Raw genomic sequence first — 16,712 nt, 5'->3', positions numbered from 1 at the left:
TCCAACAGAACACATGGTAAACCTACAGGTGATTACACTTCTCCATCTCACCATGAAGTCAGGGATAATGGAATGGAATAATTTACAAAGATGAGAACAATGTGAACATGATATTCCTGGACTAGCCCCTTTTCTCTGTACCACTTCAAACAGGTAATGAAAGCTGACTAATCGCATTAATTTAAAGACATTATTTTATAATAATTGTTAGGATATATCTTTGTTAATGCCACTCTGTAAATAAATGGCCTGAACAGAAAATATGCTTTGTGTGACTCTCCCATTTATCAGACTAACAACACAGAGCCACCAGAGTGTGTAGAAATCTCAATGCAGTTTGAGGAAATAGAGCAGAGGCTGCAATTCCCAAAATGGTTCAAACAAACAAACAAACAAACAAACACGCAATCTGTTAGAAAGTCTGAAGATAGAATAAATATTGTCAGTTTCCTCTGCACCAGGAGAGCTACAAGAATCTCCATATGTTTTGAGATGCTTTCTGTCAATCTGTTTGGTTGGTCTGTGATACAGCTGAAGTAATTGTATGACAGACATTAATGCACGTATAGCAAAATTACATTATCTGGATAAAATTTGGAAATATTTCTTTTAAAAAATCCAGACATGAGCTACTTATATGACACACTGATATAGCCTTAACTGTCAATGGCCCTGTGTCCTAAGAATGAGGACTGACAGGTGATAAGGTGAGATGGAAGTTATAGCGTAATGGAGATATGGTTACAAAATATTTTGCTGAAAATGGCCTTGCTGCTTCAAAGATGGCCACAAAAATTCCATTAGGAGTTGAGTGTGAGTGTGTGTAAAAAGATAAGGACACTATCTACATTTACCTACTCTGATCCCAGTTGGCTGCAAAAAGCAGAAGAATCTTCCTGCCGCAGTGGTCGCGATTTTCCAGCACGCCCGGAAACCCGTCTGTCAGAGCCCGTTTGATTCCTGGGTCATCAGCCTTGAAGTTTTTGAACATATCCAGATTTAATTGGCGGTATTGGAAGTACTGAGCCAGCAGTCTGAAGGCCTCCGTTTGGTGAAACTTTCTGGCTCGGAGAAATCTCAAGATGAAGGCATCATCTGTACGTAAAAACCCAATGTCAGGCCTTGTGATGATCATGTCCCTGACTTGCTGGATATCCTGGTGCAAAATGTCTGGGTTTTCATTCAGTTCCAGGCGGGCTTTCTCTATAGTCTCTGGACTAAGTCCAGCTTGTAAATGGGTCATCTCTGCAAAAACCTCTTTTCCAAATCCTTAACTTCAGATATTTTAGTAGAAGTGCTGGTCCCATTCAATTGATGGTCTGCTGTGAGCGTGAGCCATTCAGATGTTTTTGGCTATCAAACTGATATTTAACAAGTAAAAGCAAAGGGCTTTCTTATTCTTGCAGAGTAACAGGCAGTTCACATGTACCATAATCCATCCAAAGGAAAGTGTTGTTTATTCCACCACTTACTAAAAGAAAAAGAAAATATATAAAAGAAAGATTAAATGTGTATATAAAACTTGTAGGAATGCATTTCTGAATTTATTTAGCCATAAAATTTCTTTGTGTAGGAGGATAGAAGTCACATAAATTCATAATGGGTGCATTTAAGATAAGGCAGTCACTAACATCTTGAATGTATGTTTTCAGTCTTTCAGAAAAGCAATCTGATTTATTGACAATTAATACTAAGCTGTATCAACTTGCTATTAGAATACACTTCTCAAAGCTGTCTTACAGAAGTGTGGAAATTGCAGCATCCCTAACTTCAAGCCAAGGATGACAGCAGCAAAAATAATAGTATTTTTTTCCACCATTAACGGGAGCAGCATTTCAGCTCCATAATTAGACAGATTTACCAGCATCATACTAAGCAGAGCACCTGTTTGATTTGGCTTTATCACCTGTACTATCAGCTTGTAGCTCTCCTTGAATAAGACCATGAGCTGTCTGTAAAGCTGATTTTTAAAAAACCCAAAACTCTACCAATACCAGGGATAATTTCTACTTTTTAGAAATCCACTGGAAATATTTCCATTGAGACTCAATATGTCTTCATGGGAAACTTCCCACAAATAAGGTTCTTGATGTATCCAGTCTGGCAGGATTGGTGTTTTAGTTGAAAAGAGATGTATTTTATTCAAAATTCTTTTTCAGTATATTGTAGCTTTCCTGAATACCTAGTTCTGAATTTCATTTTGATTTTGGTACTTTACCTAGAATTTGTTTTTACAAGTGTTAGAAGAAAATCTGCTTAAGCTGTTATGTATGAGCAAAATGGTACAGTGAATCTCTCACATTTCAGTGACATAATTAGCAGGAGGCTGTCATCGAAGTCTGTGTAGCTACACTTGTGTGAAATAAGATCAAGGTCTGTTCCAATGTGATATATGTGTGAGGAAAGATCAAGATCCATACAGTTTTTCAGCCATCACAGAAACAGACAAGCAAACCACCCCCCCCCCCCCCCCTCCCCAGCTTAACAGATCTCTCTTCCTAATTTCTGAAATAGAAAAATGGGTTTTAAAAATTTAAAGGGAATCCCTCAGTAAAAGATATACTTTTTGTATTTGAAGAAAGCTGTTTGGAAAGTTATGAATTATTTATAGCAAAACAACCATTTCATTCAGCTACTCCCCTGGGTTCAGCATTCTCAGATCAAACAAAGGGGAGAACAGCAGCCAAAGCATTTCTTGGTCCCGGATTTGCTCAAAGTTATGTTGCAGGACCTAGAAGTCAATGAGCTCAAGGGATGCTTCAGTTCCCTGCTTTGTGACCTTGCATGTTATTGATAAAAAAATACATTTTAGATGCCACAGCTGCAGCCCCAGGATGAAATCCCAAAATTTAAATACAGAATGTTTCTGCATATTTGCTTAAAGGACATTTGTGGTGGGAGATAAGCTTTTCATTTAACACCAAACAAATTGGACTTTTTGTGGGTGACACAAAGGAGAGTTTATTAAGCATCCTCTTTCTGTATTCACTGTGGAGCTGGAGTTGAAAAGAGCTACCTGCAGAGCAGAATATCTGATGATTGATCAGCCTGGGAAAACTCGAGGAAAGGCCAGGCTGGGAGAAAAGAGGGCTTTGAAAAGGCACTATGGAGTGCAAATGATTCCAGAAAACAAGTCCCCAGATTTTGAGGGGGATTGCAGGATATTCAATTCTTAAAGAAATTAGAGCTGTAATAAAGGTGGATTCCTTATATAAAAATTAAGCAACACTTATCTTTACTCTTGCTTTTATTAGACCAAATTGGAGTAATTCCAATGGTATCAACCAAATTACACTGATGTAAAATTACAGTAGGCCATAGAGAAACCAGGCTAATATTTTGTGACTGAGATCTCAAATTAATGGTGATATCAGCATTCTCTTGCATAAATCATGGGTTTATTCACAACTGCCTCCTTGAGCTATATAGGAAAGCTAGGGGTATTTAGGGTGACACTGTTTTTAGGGGACTGTGGTGCCAGGATTGGTCCCTCTCTAGTTTCAACAGCAAGTGTAGAGTATGGAAACTCTTTGCTCCCAAGGGTGTTAAGCAGAGATCTGGAAGCAAGAAGCTTGTCTGGAGTCTGCATTAGCTCTGGCTTAGGACCTAGTATGAATTACAACACCTTTAGCATTCCTGTGGCTTAGAATCACAAAATTGTGGAATCACAGAATGTTTTTGTTTGGAGAGGATCTTTGAAGGTCAGCTGGTCCAACCTCCCTGTTGTGGGCAGGGACATCTTTCACGGGATCAAGTTTTTCAAAGTTCCTTTCCACCTGGCCTTGAACACTTCCAATGTTTGAGCATTCACAACTTCTCTGAGAAACTCGTTTCAGAGATTCACCACCGTCATAATAAAAAAAATAATTCTTCTTTATATCCAATCTGAATCTGTCCTCTCTCAGTTTAAAAATGTTAGCCCTTGCCCTGCTACTACAGGCCCTAGTAAAAAGTCTGTGATCATCTTTCTTGTAGTCCCCCTTTAGGTACTGGGCAGCTGCTGTAAGGTCTGCCTGGAACCTTCTCTTCTTCAAGCTGAACTACCCCAACTCTCTCAGCCTTCATAAGAGAGTTGCTCCAGCTCTCTCATCATTTTTTAGCCCTTCTCTGGATCTGTTCTAAAGCATCCAAGGATTAGTAGCAGACAACAATTGCACACATGCACACACAATTCCCAGTGGTTCATCCATCTTCTAGGAGTTTATAGGAGTAAAACTGTCCCTTCCTCTGCTGCTTTCCTGTCTCCCACCTCCACCAAGATGCTTCTTTGGCAATAAGGCAAATTCTTAAAAGGTCAAATGCTGCCTGCTCCAGAAGGAAGGATATTCCTCTGCTCCAAGGAAATAAAGTCTGGCCTTTTTTATTGGTTCCCCAACTATTTAATGTCAAAAAATATTCTGCTTATTTTTATTAAAGCTTCCTACTGTTTTTAATTAATTTAAATGTTCAGGATTATCCCAAGGTGAGGGAGATACAGTTCTTTCTTGTCAGATGTTGTTGCCAAAAAACAACTTGCCAATACTCATTCTATCAGAAGATCCATTTTTAAATGCATTTCAGAGTTTTCTGATAGTGAGCTGAGCTATAGCCATAGATTACAGTTATCTATAGATTATCCTGACTGTCACCTGGAGCAGACCACACTAAAATACTTTATTGGTGGGAAGTTATATATTGCAAAATAACCTAAAATATGTATGAACAATTTTGTCACTCTCAGAATCGTAGGGAAATCATGAAGTTAGCAATCCACACTAGCACCATTGCCTTCAAGGAGCCTGATATGCCTAATATACATCAGTGAATGATTTGGTTCTCCCACTGCTAACCTTGACAATAAATTTAGTGCTCCATAACTACCCAGTTTAACTGTCACTGCACTTTCTCAAATGGTTCTGATTTATTCTGATTCCCAAGATATAACAGAAGCTTCATCTCCATTTTCACCTCCTCCCACACATGGCAATTTCTCCTTCTCTTCCAGTGTTGTGTACAGCTCTGATCCATCTGTCAATTTTTTAGATGTTTACATCTTTGTTCAGTTTGGTGCAGGGTTGTTTTTTCTTCCAAAGATGTTACTGGCCTTCTTTCCCTATTTTGAATATTGTTGCTGTGTATTGGCACATTAAAATGGGTTATAGTCTCAACAGCTGTTTTCCTATCTTGTGATTCTTTGTTCCCAGGGGACTGTTTGCTCTTCTAATGTCTTTTCAGAGCCACTTATAATAAATCATCCCTCTAAAGGAAGAAAATTCAGCCTTAAATGAAAAAAAAAAAATTACAGAGTTTTGAAACACGACATACCAAATTCAAAACAAGGAGGGAAATTTCCACCAAAAATTGTGGTGTCACATACAATTTTGGCTGATTAATTTTCAGTCCCAGCAAGGGAATGACAAGGGACAGTGAGTGTTCAGCATGAGTAATATACTGCAAGTGGGATACAATTTTCAGAGAAGCAGCTCATATTTTTTGCATAATCCTCAAAAGGAAAAGTTAATAATAAATTGGTAGTAATATTTACTATACAAACTAAAATGAAAATAATACTCTTCCAGTATACAAAGCACTTTTCATTCAAAGATTTTAACATGCCTTACTGCTCTCTCTTCAGAGACAGTTTCTGGGTCAGCATTCAATCCCTATTTGCACTGCATGCCCTGGAAAATCGGTCAAAACCTGCCTGCAGTGATGATGGCAATTGTCTGGATCATTTTGTTCCTGCCCACTTACCAGCCCCTGCAACACCACTTGCTTCTTTAAACACCTCATGTCCGTTTGGCCCTTCCTCATCCAATTCAGTTCCAGAAAGATTTTAGCTGTCTCTCAATCTACCAAATGTTTTCCATCCAGTCTAACGCTATCTGCCATGTGAAATTTCATTACCACAATTTTCAAATTGAGAAGGCACTAACATTTCATTCTCACCTGGCATTAAGAGGCATCACTGCTAAGTTTTGGTTCATTATATAATTCCTAACTCCTAGCATTTATACAGATATTAGCTGCTGAAATCATGCCAGAGAGGAAGGGAGTGGGCAGAGAGGGAGGGAAAATGGTAATATAGAATGATTTTATCTCAGAGTGTGGGTGTCATCTCATTAAATTTCTTTTCGAAAAATATTTTGATGTTAATTCTGGAAAATCTCTAAGGGCTATGTTCTGCTTAGCAGGGGTTGCTCCATAAGGACAGGCGAGGATGAATCCATACCTGTACCAATAGGAATGGCTCCTATGGCCCTTTTGTGGCCTTGTGGTGCCTTAGTAGAAACCTGCACTGGAAGTGGAGTAGTCAGACCTAGAAAGGAATCTATCCCAGTTCCATGAAGCAATTTCAAAAGAGCAATGAGCAAAACTGACTCTCATCCTTGGCTGTGAAACCCTGACATCTTCCACAGATTGTGGGGAGAAGCACAGCCCTGAGTGATGTGCCTGAGATCCCAGAGGACACATTTCCCAGAGCTGGGAACAGATCATATCCCTCCTGAGCCATAAGCCTACATGTTAACATCCAGGGAATCTTTCCTCATCATCCCCTGGACCCTTTGTCAGACTTTCTCTTATATTTTCATGTCTCCCTTGTAATGAGGGTCCCAAAAGAGGACCCAATACTCCAACTGTGGTCTCACCACTACTTCTCTGTAGTCTTTCCCAAGGGACCAGATTCTCCCAGTGAACATTAATGAGTTAAATATTGTAAGTCTTTCTGCTCCAAGTACTGGTGCTCCTGTAAACCTTCACTAGGGATTTGTTCCTTCTTGTCATGATGAAAATAGTGAATGTTTGTGACTGTAACAGCTGTGTGGGGAATTTGATGGTTTCTCACATTTTCCCAGGGTAGAATCTCTCAGCTCAGGTACAAAACCTAACATTTCCTTCAGTTCAGTAAAAACAACACATCATGCATTCCTACTCATTCTACAATCTTTTTTCTAGTTCGAGTTACTTACAGATTGCCCTCAGGCTACATCTAAATGTCCAGTGGTGCCAATTTAGCCATGGCACAGCACAAAACATGGCAGAAACTCAACTGATCTTCTCTGCTCTCTGCACAGTATGTAGGGCAGGCATGTCTGCAGCACCAATGAAGCTGTCCTGCTATTCTTGCAAGCTGCTAGGCAGGAGGAGAGACAGGCAAGGTTGTCTAGCAAATGTAAAATTAAAAAACTGCCCCATTGTCTTTTGACCTAAAGTGTGCAAAACTTATTAATTACCTGAATATTAAGGAACTGGACCACATGCCAAGGAGGGGAACTTATACAATACAGAAGTAAAAAAGTTAAATATAACAGGCTTAACCTCAAGAGTTTGGTTAAATTTTTTCTTCAAATCTCAGTTTTTAAGTTGCAAGTATTCACCAATCACAGATAATCTGCAAATCCCTATGGGAACGTATGGCCTGACCTGTGGCATGCCAAAGAAGCAGCAGTTTATGAGGAACTTCTATGTCTGTTACAGTGCAAGCATCACCAAGCAAAAGCACCCTGGCCACTATGGGACAGAGGTCAGCTCTTCCAATAATACAGAAACATCATGCAGCAGAAATTAACAGCATGCAAAGCATGAATTCTGACCCCCAAGCCTCATAAAGAAGTTATATGTAGAAATCTAACAGCACACAATCATAACATTGGTGTCCAAAAATGCCTAAATGCTGTAGGAGTTATGTTACAACATCTGCATGAAGATATACAGAAGAAAGAACAAAACATATTAACAAGATATTCAGTGCAGCATGTTTAATAGCATGAAGTTCATCTAATTTTGCAGTTCTTTTACTCCATGCTTTGGAAAATTATGTTCTTTCAAAAAATATGAAATGCAATGGTGATATATTACTGTTGACTTCTGTCTGCTTTATATATTATGCCAGAGAAATGCCTCCTCATTGTGGGAGGAGAGGGAAAGGGAAGGGAAGGGAAAGGGGAAAGGGGAAAGGGGAAAGGGGAAAGGGGAAAGGGGAAAGGGGAAAGGGGAAAGGGGAAAGGGGAAAGGGGAAAGGGGAAAGGGGAAGGGATTTCTGCCCCCAGGAATCAATGCAGTCCATCTGGGTTTTTTTCTCTCATTTCTACTAAGTCTGAGCACAAACACAAAGCACATAGAAATTTCTCTCAAACTTGTAGAAATGAAGCTTAATAAAACTTTATAATACTGTGTGGGTTTGTTTTCTCAGTGGAGCAACATATCATATTTAAAGGGGTTTATTTCTCTAAATATTACTGAAGAAATAAAAACAAATAAAGCAAACCAAAATTCCAGTAAAGTGTTCAGAAATTCTCAAATTAAATCAATGAAGCAACATTAGATCAAGAGGGAAAGGAATTACCACTCTTCTGATGAAAACCATGTGAACTTCTGTTCAGTTTTTCCACTATGTAAGAGACTAAGGTTGCTTCCTTTTTTCTTGTTTTGTTTAACTAGTAACACCCAATTGTCACATCTTGTTTGTGTCTATGCCAGAGAGACGCTACAGTACAAGGCTGTGAGAGAAAATAAAACTCACTTTCTAAGCAATAGCACAATGGCTTCAATAATTGCATGCTTAAGTTAACAACTGCGTGAGTTTACATCTTTTTAAAGGAAGTATTCTCCATCCTTTTATGAGGCTGATCATTACTATTTCAACTGACACGGGCCTTTTTTTGGAAGATGAGGAGGCTGCTGTTACATATTTCAGTGAAATGACATCTGTGTTCAAGGCACATAGAGTTTAAGGAATCACGACCCAGTGCTATGGCGTGGATTCTGCAGTTCCTCCACTGCTGAATTCAGCTGCCCTGCTTACTCTACTACTCAGCACATCTCAGTGCTACTCAGAACATCCTGTCTCTGCAACAGATTTTAAGCCATAAATTGTGATATAATAAATTAAGAAGGTTTTCTTGAAAATTTGGCAGTATCTTTCATTGTTTTATGTTTTCCTTACAAAAGTCTATTTTTTAGAAAATACTCAATCGTTTTTAGAGGTAGATGAGTCAACAGAATTCTTAAAATCATCAGCACGGGTACATGACAGCACAAGCTGGCCCTGTAAACTTCAAGGTAGGATACAGACTGCAAATGAGGAAAAGCTCTACAAGGTTATCTGACTTATTATAGGAAAATTAAACCAGTACCTTTGCTATGCAGTGCATGGCATAATATTGTTACATAATATCTCGTGCAAATGTCGGCATTGTATTAACTTTTAGTACCGGAGATAATCTATGTTATCATCTGATTACTCAGACAGCACATGAAAGCAGACTTTCTGTAATTTAATTTTTTCTTCCAAATATAATCCTGTCACTATTTAGTGATGGACAAGAAGTAGCCATCTGCCCCTTAACTTAATTATTTACAGAGCTTGTTAAAATTGAGGAATCAGCATTTTGAAAAGGGGAAACTCCCTTTCTCCTATGACCTTCCTCACCCTCTCAGGATTAAACCATTGCAAACAGAATTAAAGTCAGGCCAGTAGCATGCATGGGGTTTCTCCAGCTGTTATTTTCTTTGCATTTATTTTCTGTATGAACACCCTCACTTCTTGCAGAGACCAAAACTTAATTCTTGACTTCCTGCAGCAAAGGACCCACACACTAGATGTGATTCACTTCACTTCTTCCCTGCACCCATCACTGTTTACCACCAGGAAAGCAATACCATTGACTGACCTGGCACGTCCCCCCCTCCCTTTAATATCTTCTCTCTCTTTGGAATGAGAGCAACTGGTCAAAACAGGCATCAATGTGCTGAGGAGCAAACAGGTATCTGCTGCTCTTTGACAAGCTCCTCTATGTCAACTCCTGGCTGTAGCTCTCACTTCATTTACTTAGCTACCAGTTTTAGCCCTTTCCTCTGCATGCCTCTCGTCTCTCCTGGGTCTCAAATTGGATCTGGACTTTCCCTTCCAACCTGTGCTCTTTTCCTTCCTTGTCCAGCGCCTGGGCTGCTGAGCTGATTTTTACAGTGCCATGCCCCCTTGCAGGAAGGATTGAGGCTGGTGATGGAGAAAGAAGACAGGAGGGGAAGAAAGGGCAGGAAATTGAGGAGTGTGGGGAAACAGGGGCAGGGAGGAAAGGAGACAAGGGAGTGGGGCAGGGAGGAGAGCAGCCAGGGAAGGCAGAATGGAGGAAGGCAGAGAGAAGAGAAACAGAGAGACTGGAGGAAGAAGAGGCAGGATATATAGGAGGCAGGAAGCAGTAAGCAGGGCAAGGAGAGGCAAGGGAGACAGGTGAAACAGAGGAAGGAGGGGAAGGGAAATAGAAGCAGCAGGGCAAAGAAGAGAGGCAGGGAACAGATAAGGAGACAGGGAGGAAGCAGGTCAAGTAAGAGGCAGAGGAGGCAGAGAGTAGGGAGACAGGGCAGGCATGAGGCAAGCAGTGGAGGCAGGGAACATAGAGACAGGCAAGGCAGCAAGCAGCAGAAAGAGGCAGTCAGGGCAAAGAGCAGGCAGGCAGCAGGCACGCAGATGCAGGAGAGGTCGGTTGGCAGAGAGAAGAGGTATGTTGGGAGGCAAGAGTTAGGGCAGTCAGGGAGCTGGACAGGCAGGTCAGCAGCCAGAGCTGGCAGGAGGCAGGGAACAGGAGGAACAGGACAGGCAGCAGGCTGGGTAGGCAGTAAGAAGGAGGCAGCAGGCTGGGCAGGCAAGGAGTAGGGCAGGCAGCAGGCAGAGAGCTTGGCTGGAAGGAGGAAGGAGACAGGAAGGAATAGGGGTGGCAGGAGACAGGGAGCAGGACAGAGAAGAGGCAGAGCAGGTGGGGGGGAGCAGGGTTATAAGAAAGAGGCAGGGGAGAGCAGGGCAGGCAGGAGGGGGCAGGAGGGAGCAGGGCAGGGAGCCGGGCAGGCAGGCAGGGAGCAGGGCAGGCAGGCAGGGAGCAGGGCAGGCAGGAAGGGAGCAGGCAGGAAGGCAGGCAGGGAGCAGGGCAGGGAGCAGGGCAGGGAGCCGGGCAGGCAGGAAGGGAGCAGGGCAGGCGGGCAGGGAGCAGGGCAGACAGGCAGGGAGCAGGGCAGGCGGGCAGGGAGCAGGGCAGGGAGCAGGGCAGGGAGCCGGGCAGGCAGGCAGGGAGCAGGGCAGGGAGCAGGGCAGGGAGCAGGGCAGGCAGGCAGGGAGCAGGGCAGGGAGCAGGGCAGGCAGGCAGGGAGCAGGGCAGGCAGGCAGGGAGCAGGGCAGGGAGCAGGGCAGGCAGGAAGGGAGCAGGCAGGAAGGCAGGCAGGGAGCAGGGCAGGGAGCCGGGCAGGGAGCCGGGCAGGCAGGGCAGGGAGCAGGGCAGGGAGCCGGGCAGGGAGCCGGGCAGGCAGGGCAGGGAGCAGGGCAGGGAGCCGGGCAGGGAGCCGGGCAGGCAGGGCAGGGAGCAGGGCAGGCGGGCAGGGAGCAGGGCAGGCAGGCAGGGAGCAGGCAGGCAGGAGCCGAGGCCGGGCGGGAGCGGCCGGGGCCGGAGCTGTCCGCCCCGCGGTGCTGAAACGCCGCATCCCGGGCCCGGCGGGGCGGGGGGAGCGCCGAGAGCCGCCCTGCGCAACCCGAGAGAAGGCGAATCCGAATATCCAAATACCTGCACAGCGCCGGCAGCTGCCCTGGGGCGGCGGGGGGCTGCGTGGGGTGGGCTTTTTCCCCCTGTAGATGTCCTTGCTGCTGAGCTGTGTGGGCGAGAAAGATCTCCTGGCTCCCGGGTTCCGGCTCAGATCTCTCTAGAAAACTGAATGAGCGAGAGCCAGCTCCACGGGGCTGAGATTTTTTTTTTTTTTTTTTTTTTTTTTTTTTTTGGTAGGAGGCGTGTGCGCCAAAGCCTGGGTCCTTCCACTGCCGTCCCCCTGGGTCCTGCCGCCCGCCCGCTGCCTCCCGGCGCTCCCGGCACCCCGGGATGCGGGCTGGGAGCTCCGCGCCGCCGCGGGAGGGGTGGGAAGGGGCCGCTGGCGGCCGGGAGGGCTCAGCTCGGCGGGCTCCCACCCAGCGGCATTGGCTCCACCGCCTGTTTTCTAGCATCGCCTCTTCCCCAGCGAAAGTCGGGCAGAGCACAGCCTCCTGCGGCATTTACAGCAGCCGTGGAAAGGTGATCTTAATGGGCCGTGTGCTGTCCGTGGGCTGCCGTAATGAACATGGCAGCCTGGGTTTAGAAGAGAAGTTTGTCTGGGTCAGACTGCAGGGACTGTCATCAACAGCACCCACAGCAAACGTTTAGTGAAGAATGTAAAAAACAGGACAAGCTTCACCCCTGAACTCTCTCAGCCCCTCTTCCAACTACTTCAGGTTCAGAAATTTTCCCAGCAATGTAGTGCCTGAGTTTTCAGGATGAATTTGTCCTCCTTGAATTCTCACAGTATCTCCTAGAATACTTTTACATTTCTAGAATGTCCTTCCATAATGCCCTTTGATTAGGCCATCTACCTCCTTCACAAACTTCTATTAGAGGAATGTGTAAGCTTTAGCTGGTGGTGTGGAAAGAACAGGAGAAAGGAACTTCTGTTATTAAATTAAGTTCTAAAATCACTTTCTGTTCAAGCTGCATAAGACCTGTATTAAACTGTACTTGGAAGACTTTGGGTGATGCAATGACCAAAATTCACACCCATCTGTTCCTACCAATATCAAAATAATATTAAATGTACTAGCAAAGTAAATTTCTTCTTTTGTTATGCCTGTGCATTGTGGAGTATAATTCCTGGGAATTGGTGGATTAAAGTCAACTGATTTTCTTGGTCTCTGCTTTGGACATGTTTCCTGCGTCAGTTACTGAAGGATCTTGTGCAGAGAAGAACTACGTGGTAAATTATAAAGATAAAATTCTGCATAGGAAATGGATAAATAGAGTAGGATTCTTCAGCATGGGAAAAAAAAAAAGGAGAGGACTAAGTGTAGACGAAATAGCAGTGTGGGGTTTTTTCATCATTCATAGTATTCCTTAATAAAGAGCAGTGTGAGGAAGATAAACCTGAACAATATCTCAGTATCATTTCCAGTTTTAGGAGTAGGAGAAATGAAACCCACTAGAGTCTAGCTTTGATTCAAACAAAAGGACATACTTCTTCACAAAATATTGAGTGAAACTGTGGAATTCATTTCCACAGGAATTCACACTTCAGAAAATTGTAGGACATATCTGTGGAAGAAAAATCCATTAAGACCCTTCAAACATGAAGTCATAGCCTCTGGCTCAAGAAGACCCTGTTCCACAAATTACTGAAGGCTGGAGTAATATTTGGGAAAGGGTGATTATATCTCTGCCCTGCTCTTATTCTTTACCTTAACCATCCAGTGATGATCACTGCTGGAGGTAGACACTGGGCTAGATGCACCTTTGATCTGACCCAGTACTGGCTCGTCTTATATTCTTACATACAAAGTAAACTTTGAGAATGTGAACACAATTGGATTCCTTTCAGCTTTGCTTTCCCTTAAAAGGGGAAGATGCAGTGGTTTTGCTCTTTTTCAAAGAGTATACATCCAGAATCACTTGCTTTTTAGAGGAAACACACCCATATTAATAAGCAAAGGCAAAAAGAATCTGTAGGGATGTTGATTTGTGCTTTTAGGATGATTTCCATGCAGAACCATTAATTTAGCCCACAGCATGTGTAAAACTGGAATATGAGATTTTAGCATCCTATGACCCAACCACATTGACTAGAAGAGAAGAAGCAGAAGCTCAAAGGCCGAGAGCTCAAAACTCTCACAAGAGCATTTGTCCCAGCCCTTGATGAAAAAGTGTTTCTAGCCCCAGGGAAGTTAATACTCAGTTAGTAAGTAGTCTCATTAGATCATTATTTTCTGCATAGAGATCAGTTTGGAGATAAAAGAATAAGCACTCTGTTTTCATAATCCTGTTCTAAGCTTCCACTCTTGCACGTATGATAAAGATTAATGTAGTAGCTACTGTAACTATGCTGAACTTCCCTGGGAATTGTTAATAATATTAAGTGGAATGAACATGACTCTATAAACCAACTGCCTTAGGCAGTCAAATGAGTTGCCAAATTGGATGTATGCTTAATATTTGGGGATTTAATATTTTTATTCAGTTTAATTGATGTGTTTTTTCCCTCCCTTACTGTTGCTGTTAAGTGACCAGTGCCTGCTGAGGCCCTGGATGATTGACATGTACCACAATGCTATGATAGAAGCAGATCTCTAAACATATTACAGCAGGGCCTTATATTGATCCCAGTGCAAATATTCTTAGGTTTCTTTCTCATCACCACTTTATCACTTCTTCATCACTTTCTTTGTACAAAATCTACTCTGTACTCTGAGACCATGCTCCAGGTCATATCATTCTTTGCATTGTCCCAGTCATTACACCTCATCTGACATTACAATCTCAGGAAAAAAAAAAACAGTGTTGAAGGTATAAAACTTTGAGTTTCATAAAGGTATGCCTGGGACATTAGGAACTCCCTTGCTGGTGTGCTCAGACTGGAGCTGCAGCCCTTTCTCATTTACAGTAGAATATACACAGCTAAGGGGAGAAAAATATGCTGGTTATCACCGTTTGTCACTGAAGGCATCAGAACTGACTGCACACATGGAGGAAATAGACCAGTTTTGAAGGGGAGGATATTTTATGCAGCCTTTTCTGAAAGTAAAACAGAACTTTGATATGAAATTTATTCTAAACTGACCTTCCCCACTGCCACACATACTGATACACTGTTAAAAGAAAAAAGAAAACCAAAAAACAGGGAGGTAACAAACTTGAAAAGGAAATGTATATTTTCACCACCAGTCAAAAGGATCCAAGTACCTTTCTTAACCAAGGAAACCATGGAAGGTCAGAGTAGCTAATTGCTCCATAGTCTAGGCATGATAAATAGTCTCTACTCTATTTGCAGTAAAATATTCTGTCTTAACTCAGTTTGGAGATAAAAGAATCCTGCAGCATTTTTGATTCCCAAGATGTGTCATGAAACTAGGGGCTAGTCTGAACATTTATGCATCTCTGATATTACTGATATTACTCTCTCATTCATACAAAGCCCAAAACCATTGAAACATTTTAATTCATCACTGTAAGGAATGAATTTTTTAACCCTAAAAAAAATATTCCAAATAAGTGGAAATCTGGTTTCACTCTGCCTTAAGACTGAAGCAGAGATATATATCTTTGTATCACAGACACATATTGATCTTCAGCATTTTGTGGGGTTAGTGTATGTATATGTATATTCCTTAAGCAGGGATGCTGGACCAATTGACCCCACTAGCTGTTTCTTCCAACCTTACTCATTCTGTGATTTTCTGATATAAGAAGGAGAATAGATCCTTGATGCAATTCAGTATATACCTGGTGTCATTTACTTTCTCTATGTGATTTCTCCAATATTTAGAATGCTTTTTACCTCTTGTAAACAGGGAATTAGAGAAATAATAGAGTATTGGATGTTCTTGTAGCTTTAAATTTTCTTTTGCAAACAATTTGCTGCAAGTTTCTAAAATTAACAGTCAATTTTAATAAGTAATTGGGAGTTCATTCTTTTTCTCTAATCTACAATTACCATCTGGTTTTATTTCCTTTGAAAGTAACCGTACTGAAAGCCCCAGTAGGTTAAAAAATAATAATGCTAAAACTGCCTAGACCCAGTACATCACTATTCTTAAGGGACAAGTAACTCTTAGATCACAGTTCAGAGGGATTCATGTTTTAAATCCTCCCAGGTTTCCTGAACCTTTAAAATATTTAAAAATTTATGCCCAAGAATGCAAAACATATGCAAATTGATTGTTCATATTATTTATTTAATGAGAAGGGTCCAATTTTGCCATTTTTAGTCTTGATGTAGAGAATTCACTCTTTTGCTGAGTTCACATGCAATCACCACTTCTGCCACTCTCAGAATAACATTTAAGTGGGACATGAGCAAAGCTTTGGCCTCGAGCGTGTAGAAGGGTAAAGATGAAATGTTCCCAGCTCCGTGGGAATTACAGGAGCTGGTGATAAGATCCAACACAGACCTGGAGGCCAGCAGCAGAATTCAAGTAAAGTCAAGCTCTCAGAACGGCAATCCAGAACTTTCCCCCTCAGTTCTTGCCTGTCTCTGAACCAGTCTAAACCCCATAGATGGCTTATTTTGGGATTGTAAAGTTCACAGTGTAGACCTAGGCTGAGTAGCTTGGATCTAAAGATCAATCAGCATTTGAAAAACTACAGATATCTCTCTGACATTTTGGTGTTGGAAACGTTGACTTTAGGCCCAGATGTGCTGTTAAAGTAAGGAGCAGATTTGGCCTCATGTCTTCAGTCATTTTAACTTGGCAGCACTGAGTGTGCTGACTTCAGTGAGATAACTGTGATTTAAATCACCTGGGGACCTGCTTCTATTGAGTGCAGTTACTTACAAAGTCAGTGCTTCTCTGTCTAAACAATAAGGCAGTGTCTTGCTAAAAAACTAAGCGTCCTTTTGCAGAGAGAAATAAATTGTGAGTTTTCAGGTTTTGCATAGCTACGACATAAATTATATGACCTTTAAAGAATAGCACAGCAAAACTTTGCCATACTGTCTAAGATGAATATCAGAAATAATGTCCTTCCTGATGCAGGGGTAAGGCAGCCTAAGGTAGGCTGGTAGGGCAAAAAAAGTGTACAAGGAGGTAAGTAGTCCAAAAAGTAGATGAGTTCCTCAAGGTATAGGATGACTGTTAAAGAATTGATTCAGAAAAGTCCTCTTGGGAAAAACCCTGCTGATAACTGCTGCCTTGCTGCATTGGGATCAGTTTGCACATAAACACTCCAGTCTGATTT

At 42.3% G+C, this 16,712-nt stretch overlaps 1 protein-coding gene across 1 annotated transcript in view; it reads right to left on the bottom strand.

The window, feature by feature from the left end:
• Positions 1–11,918, bottom strand: part of CLVS1 (clavesin 1) — a 99,032-nt gene extending 87,114 nt beyond the window's left edge. The window contains exons 1-2 of the mRNA XM_066563442.1: positions 11,532–11,918; positions 855–1,471 (exon numbers count right to left, since the gene is read on the bottom strand). Coding sequence (XP_066419539.1) covers positions 855–1,243 — 389 coding nt within the window. The 5' untranslated portion in view covers positions 1,244–1,471; positions 11,532–11,918. The remainder of the gene's footprint in view (positions 1–854; positions 1,472–11,531) is intronic.
• Positions 11,919–16,712: the final 4,794 nt, after the last annotated feature.

This window comes from Molothrus aeneus, chromosome 1 (genome assembly GCF_037042795.1).
Source record: "Molothrus aeneus isolate 106 chromosome 1, BPBGC_Maene_1.0, whole genome shotgun sequence".
Classification (NCBI taxonomy): Eukaryota; Metazoa; Chordata; class Aves; order Passeriformes; family Icteridae; genus Molothrus; species Molothrus aeneus.
This window is presented reverse-complemented; position numbering and strand designations above follow the sequence as displayed.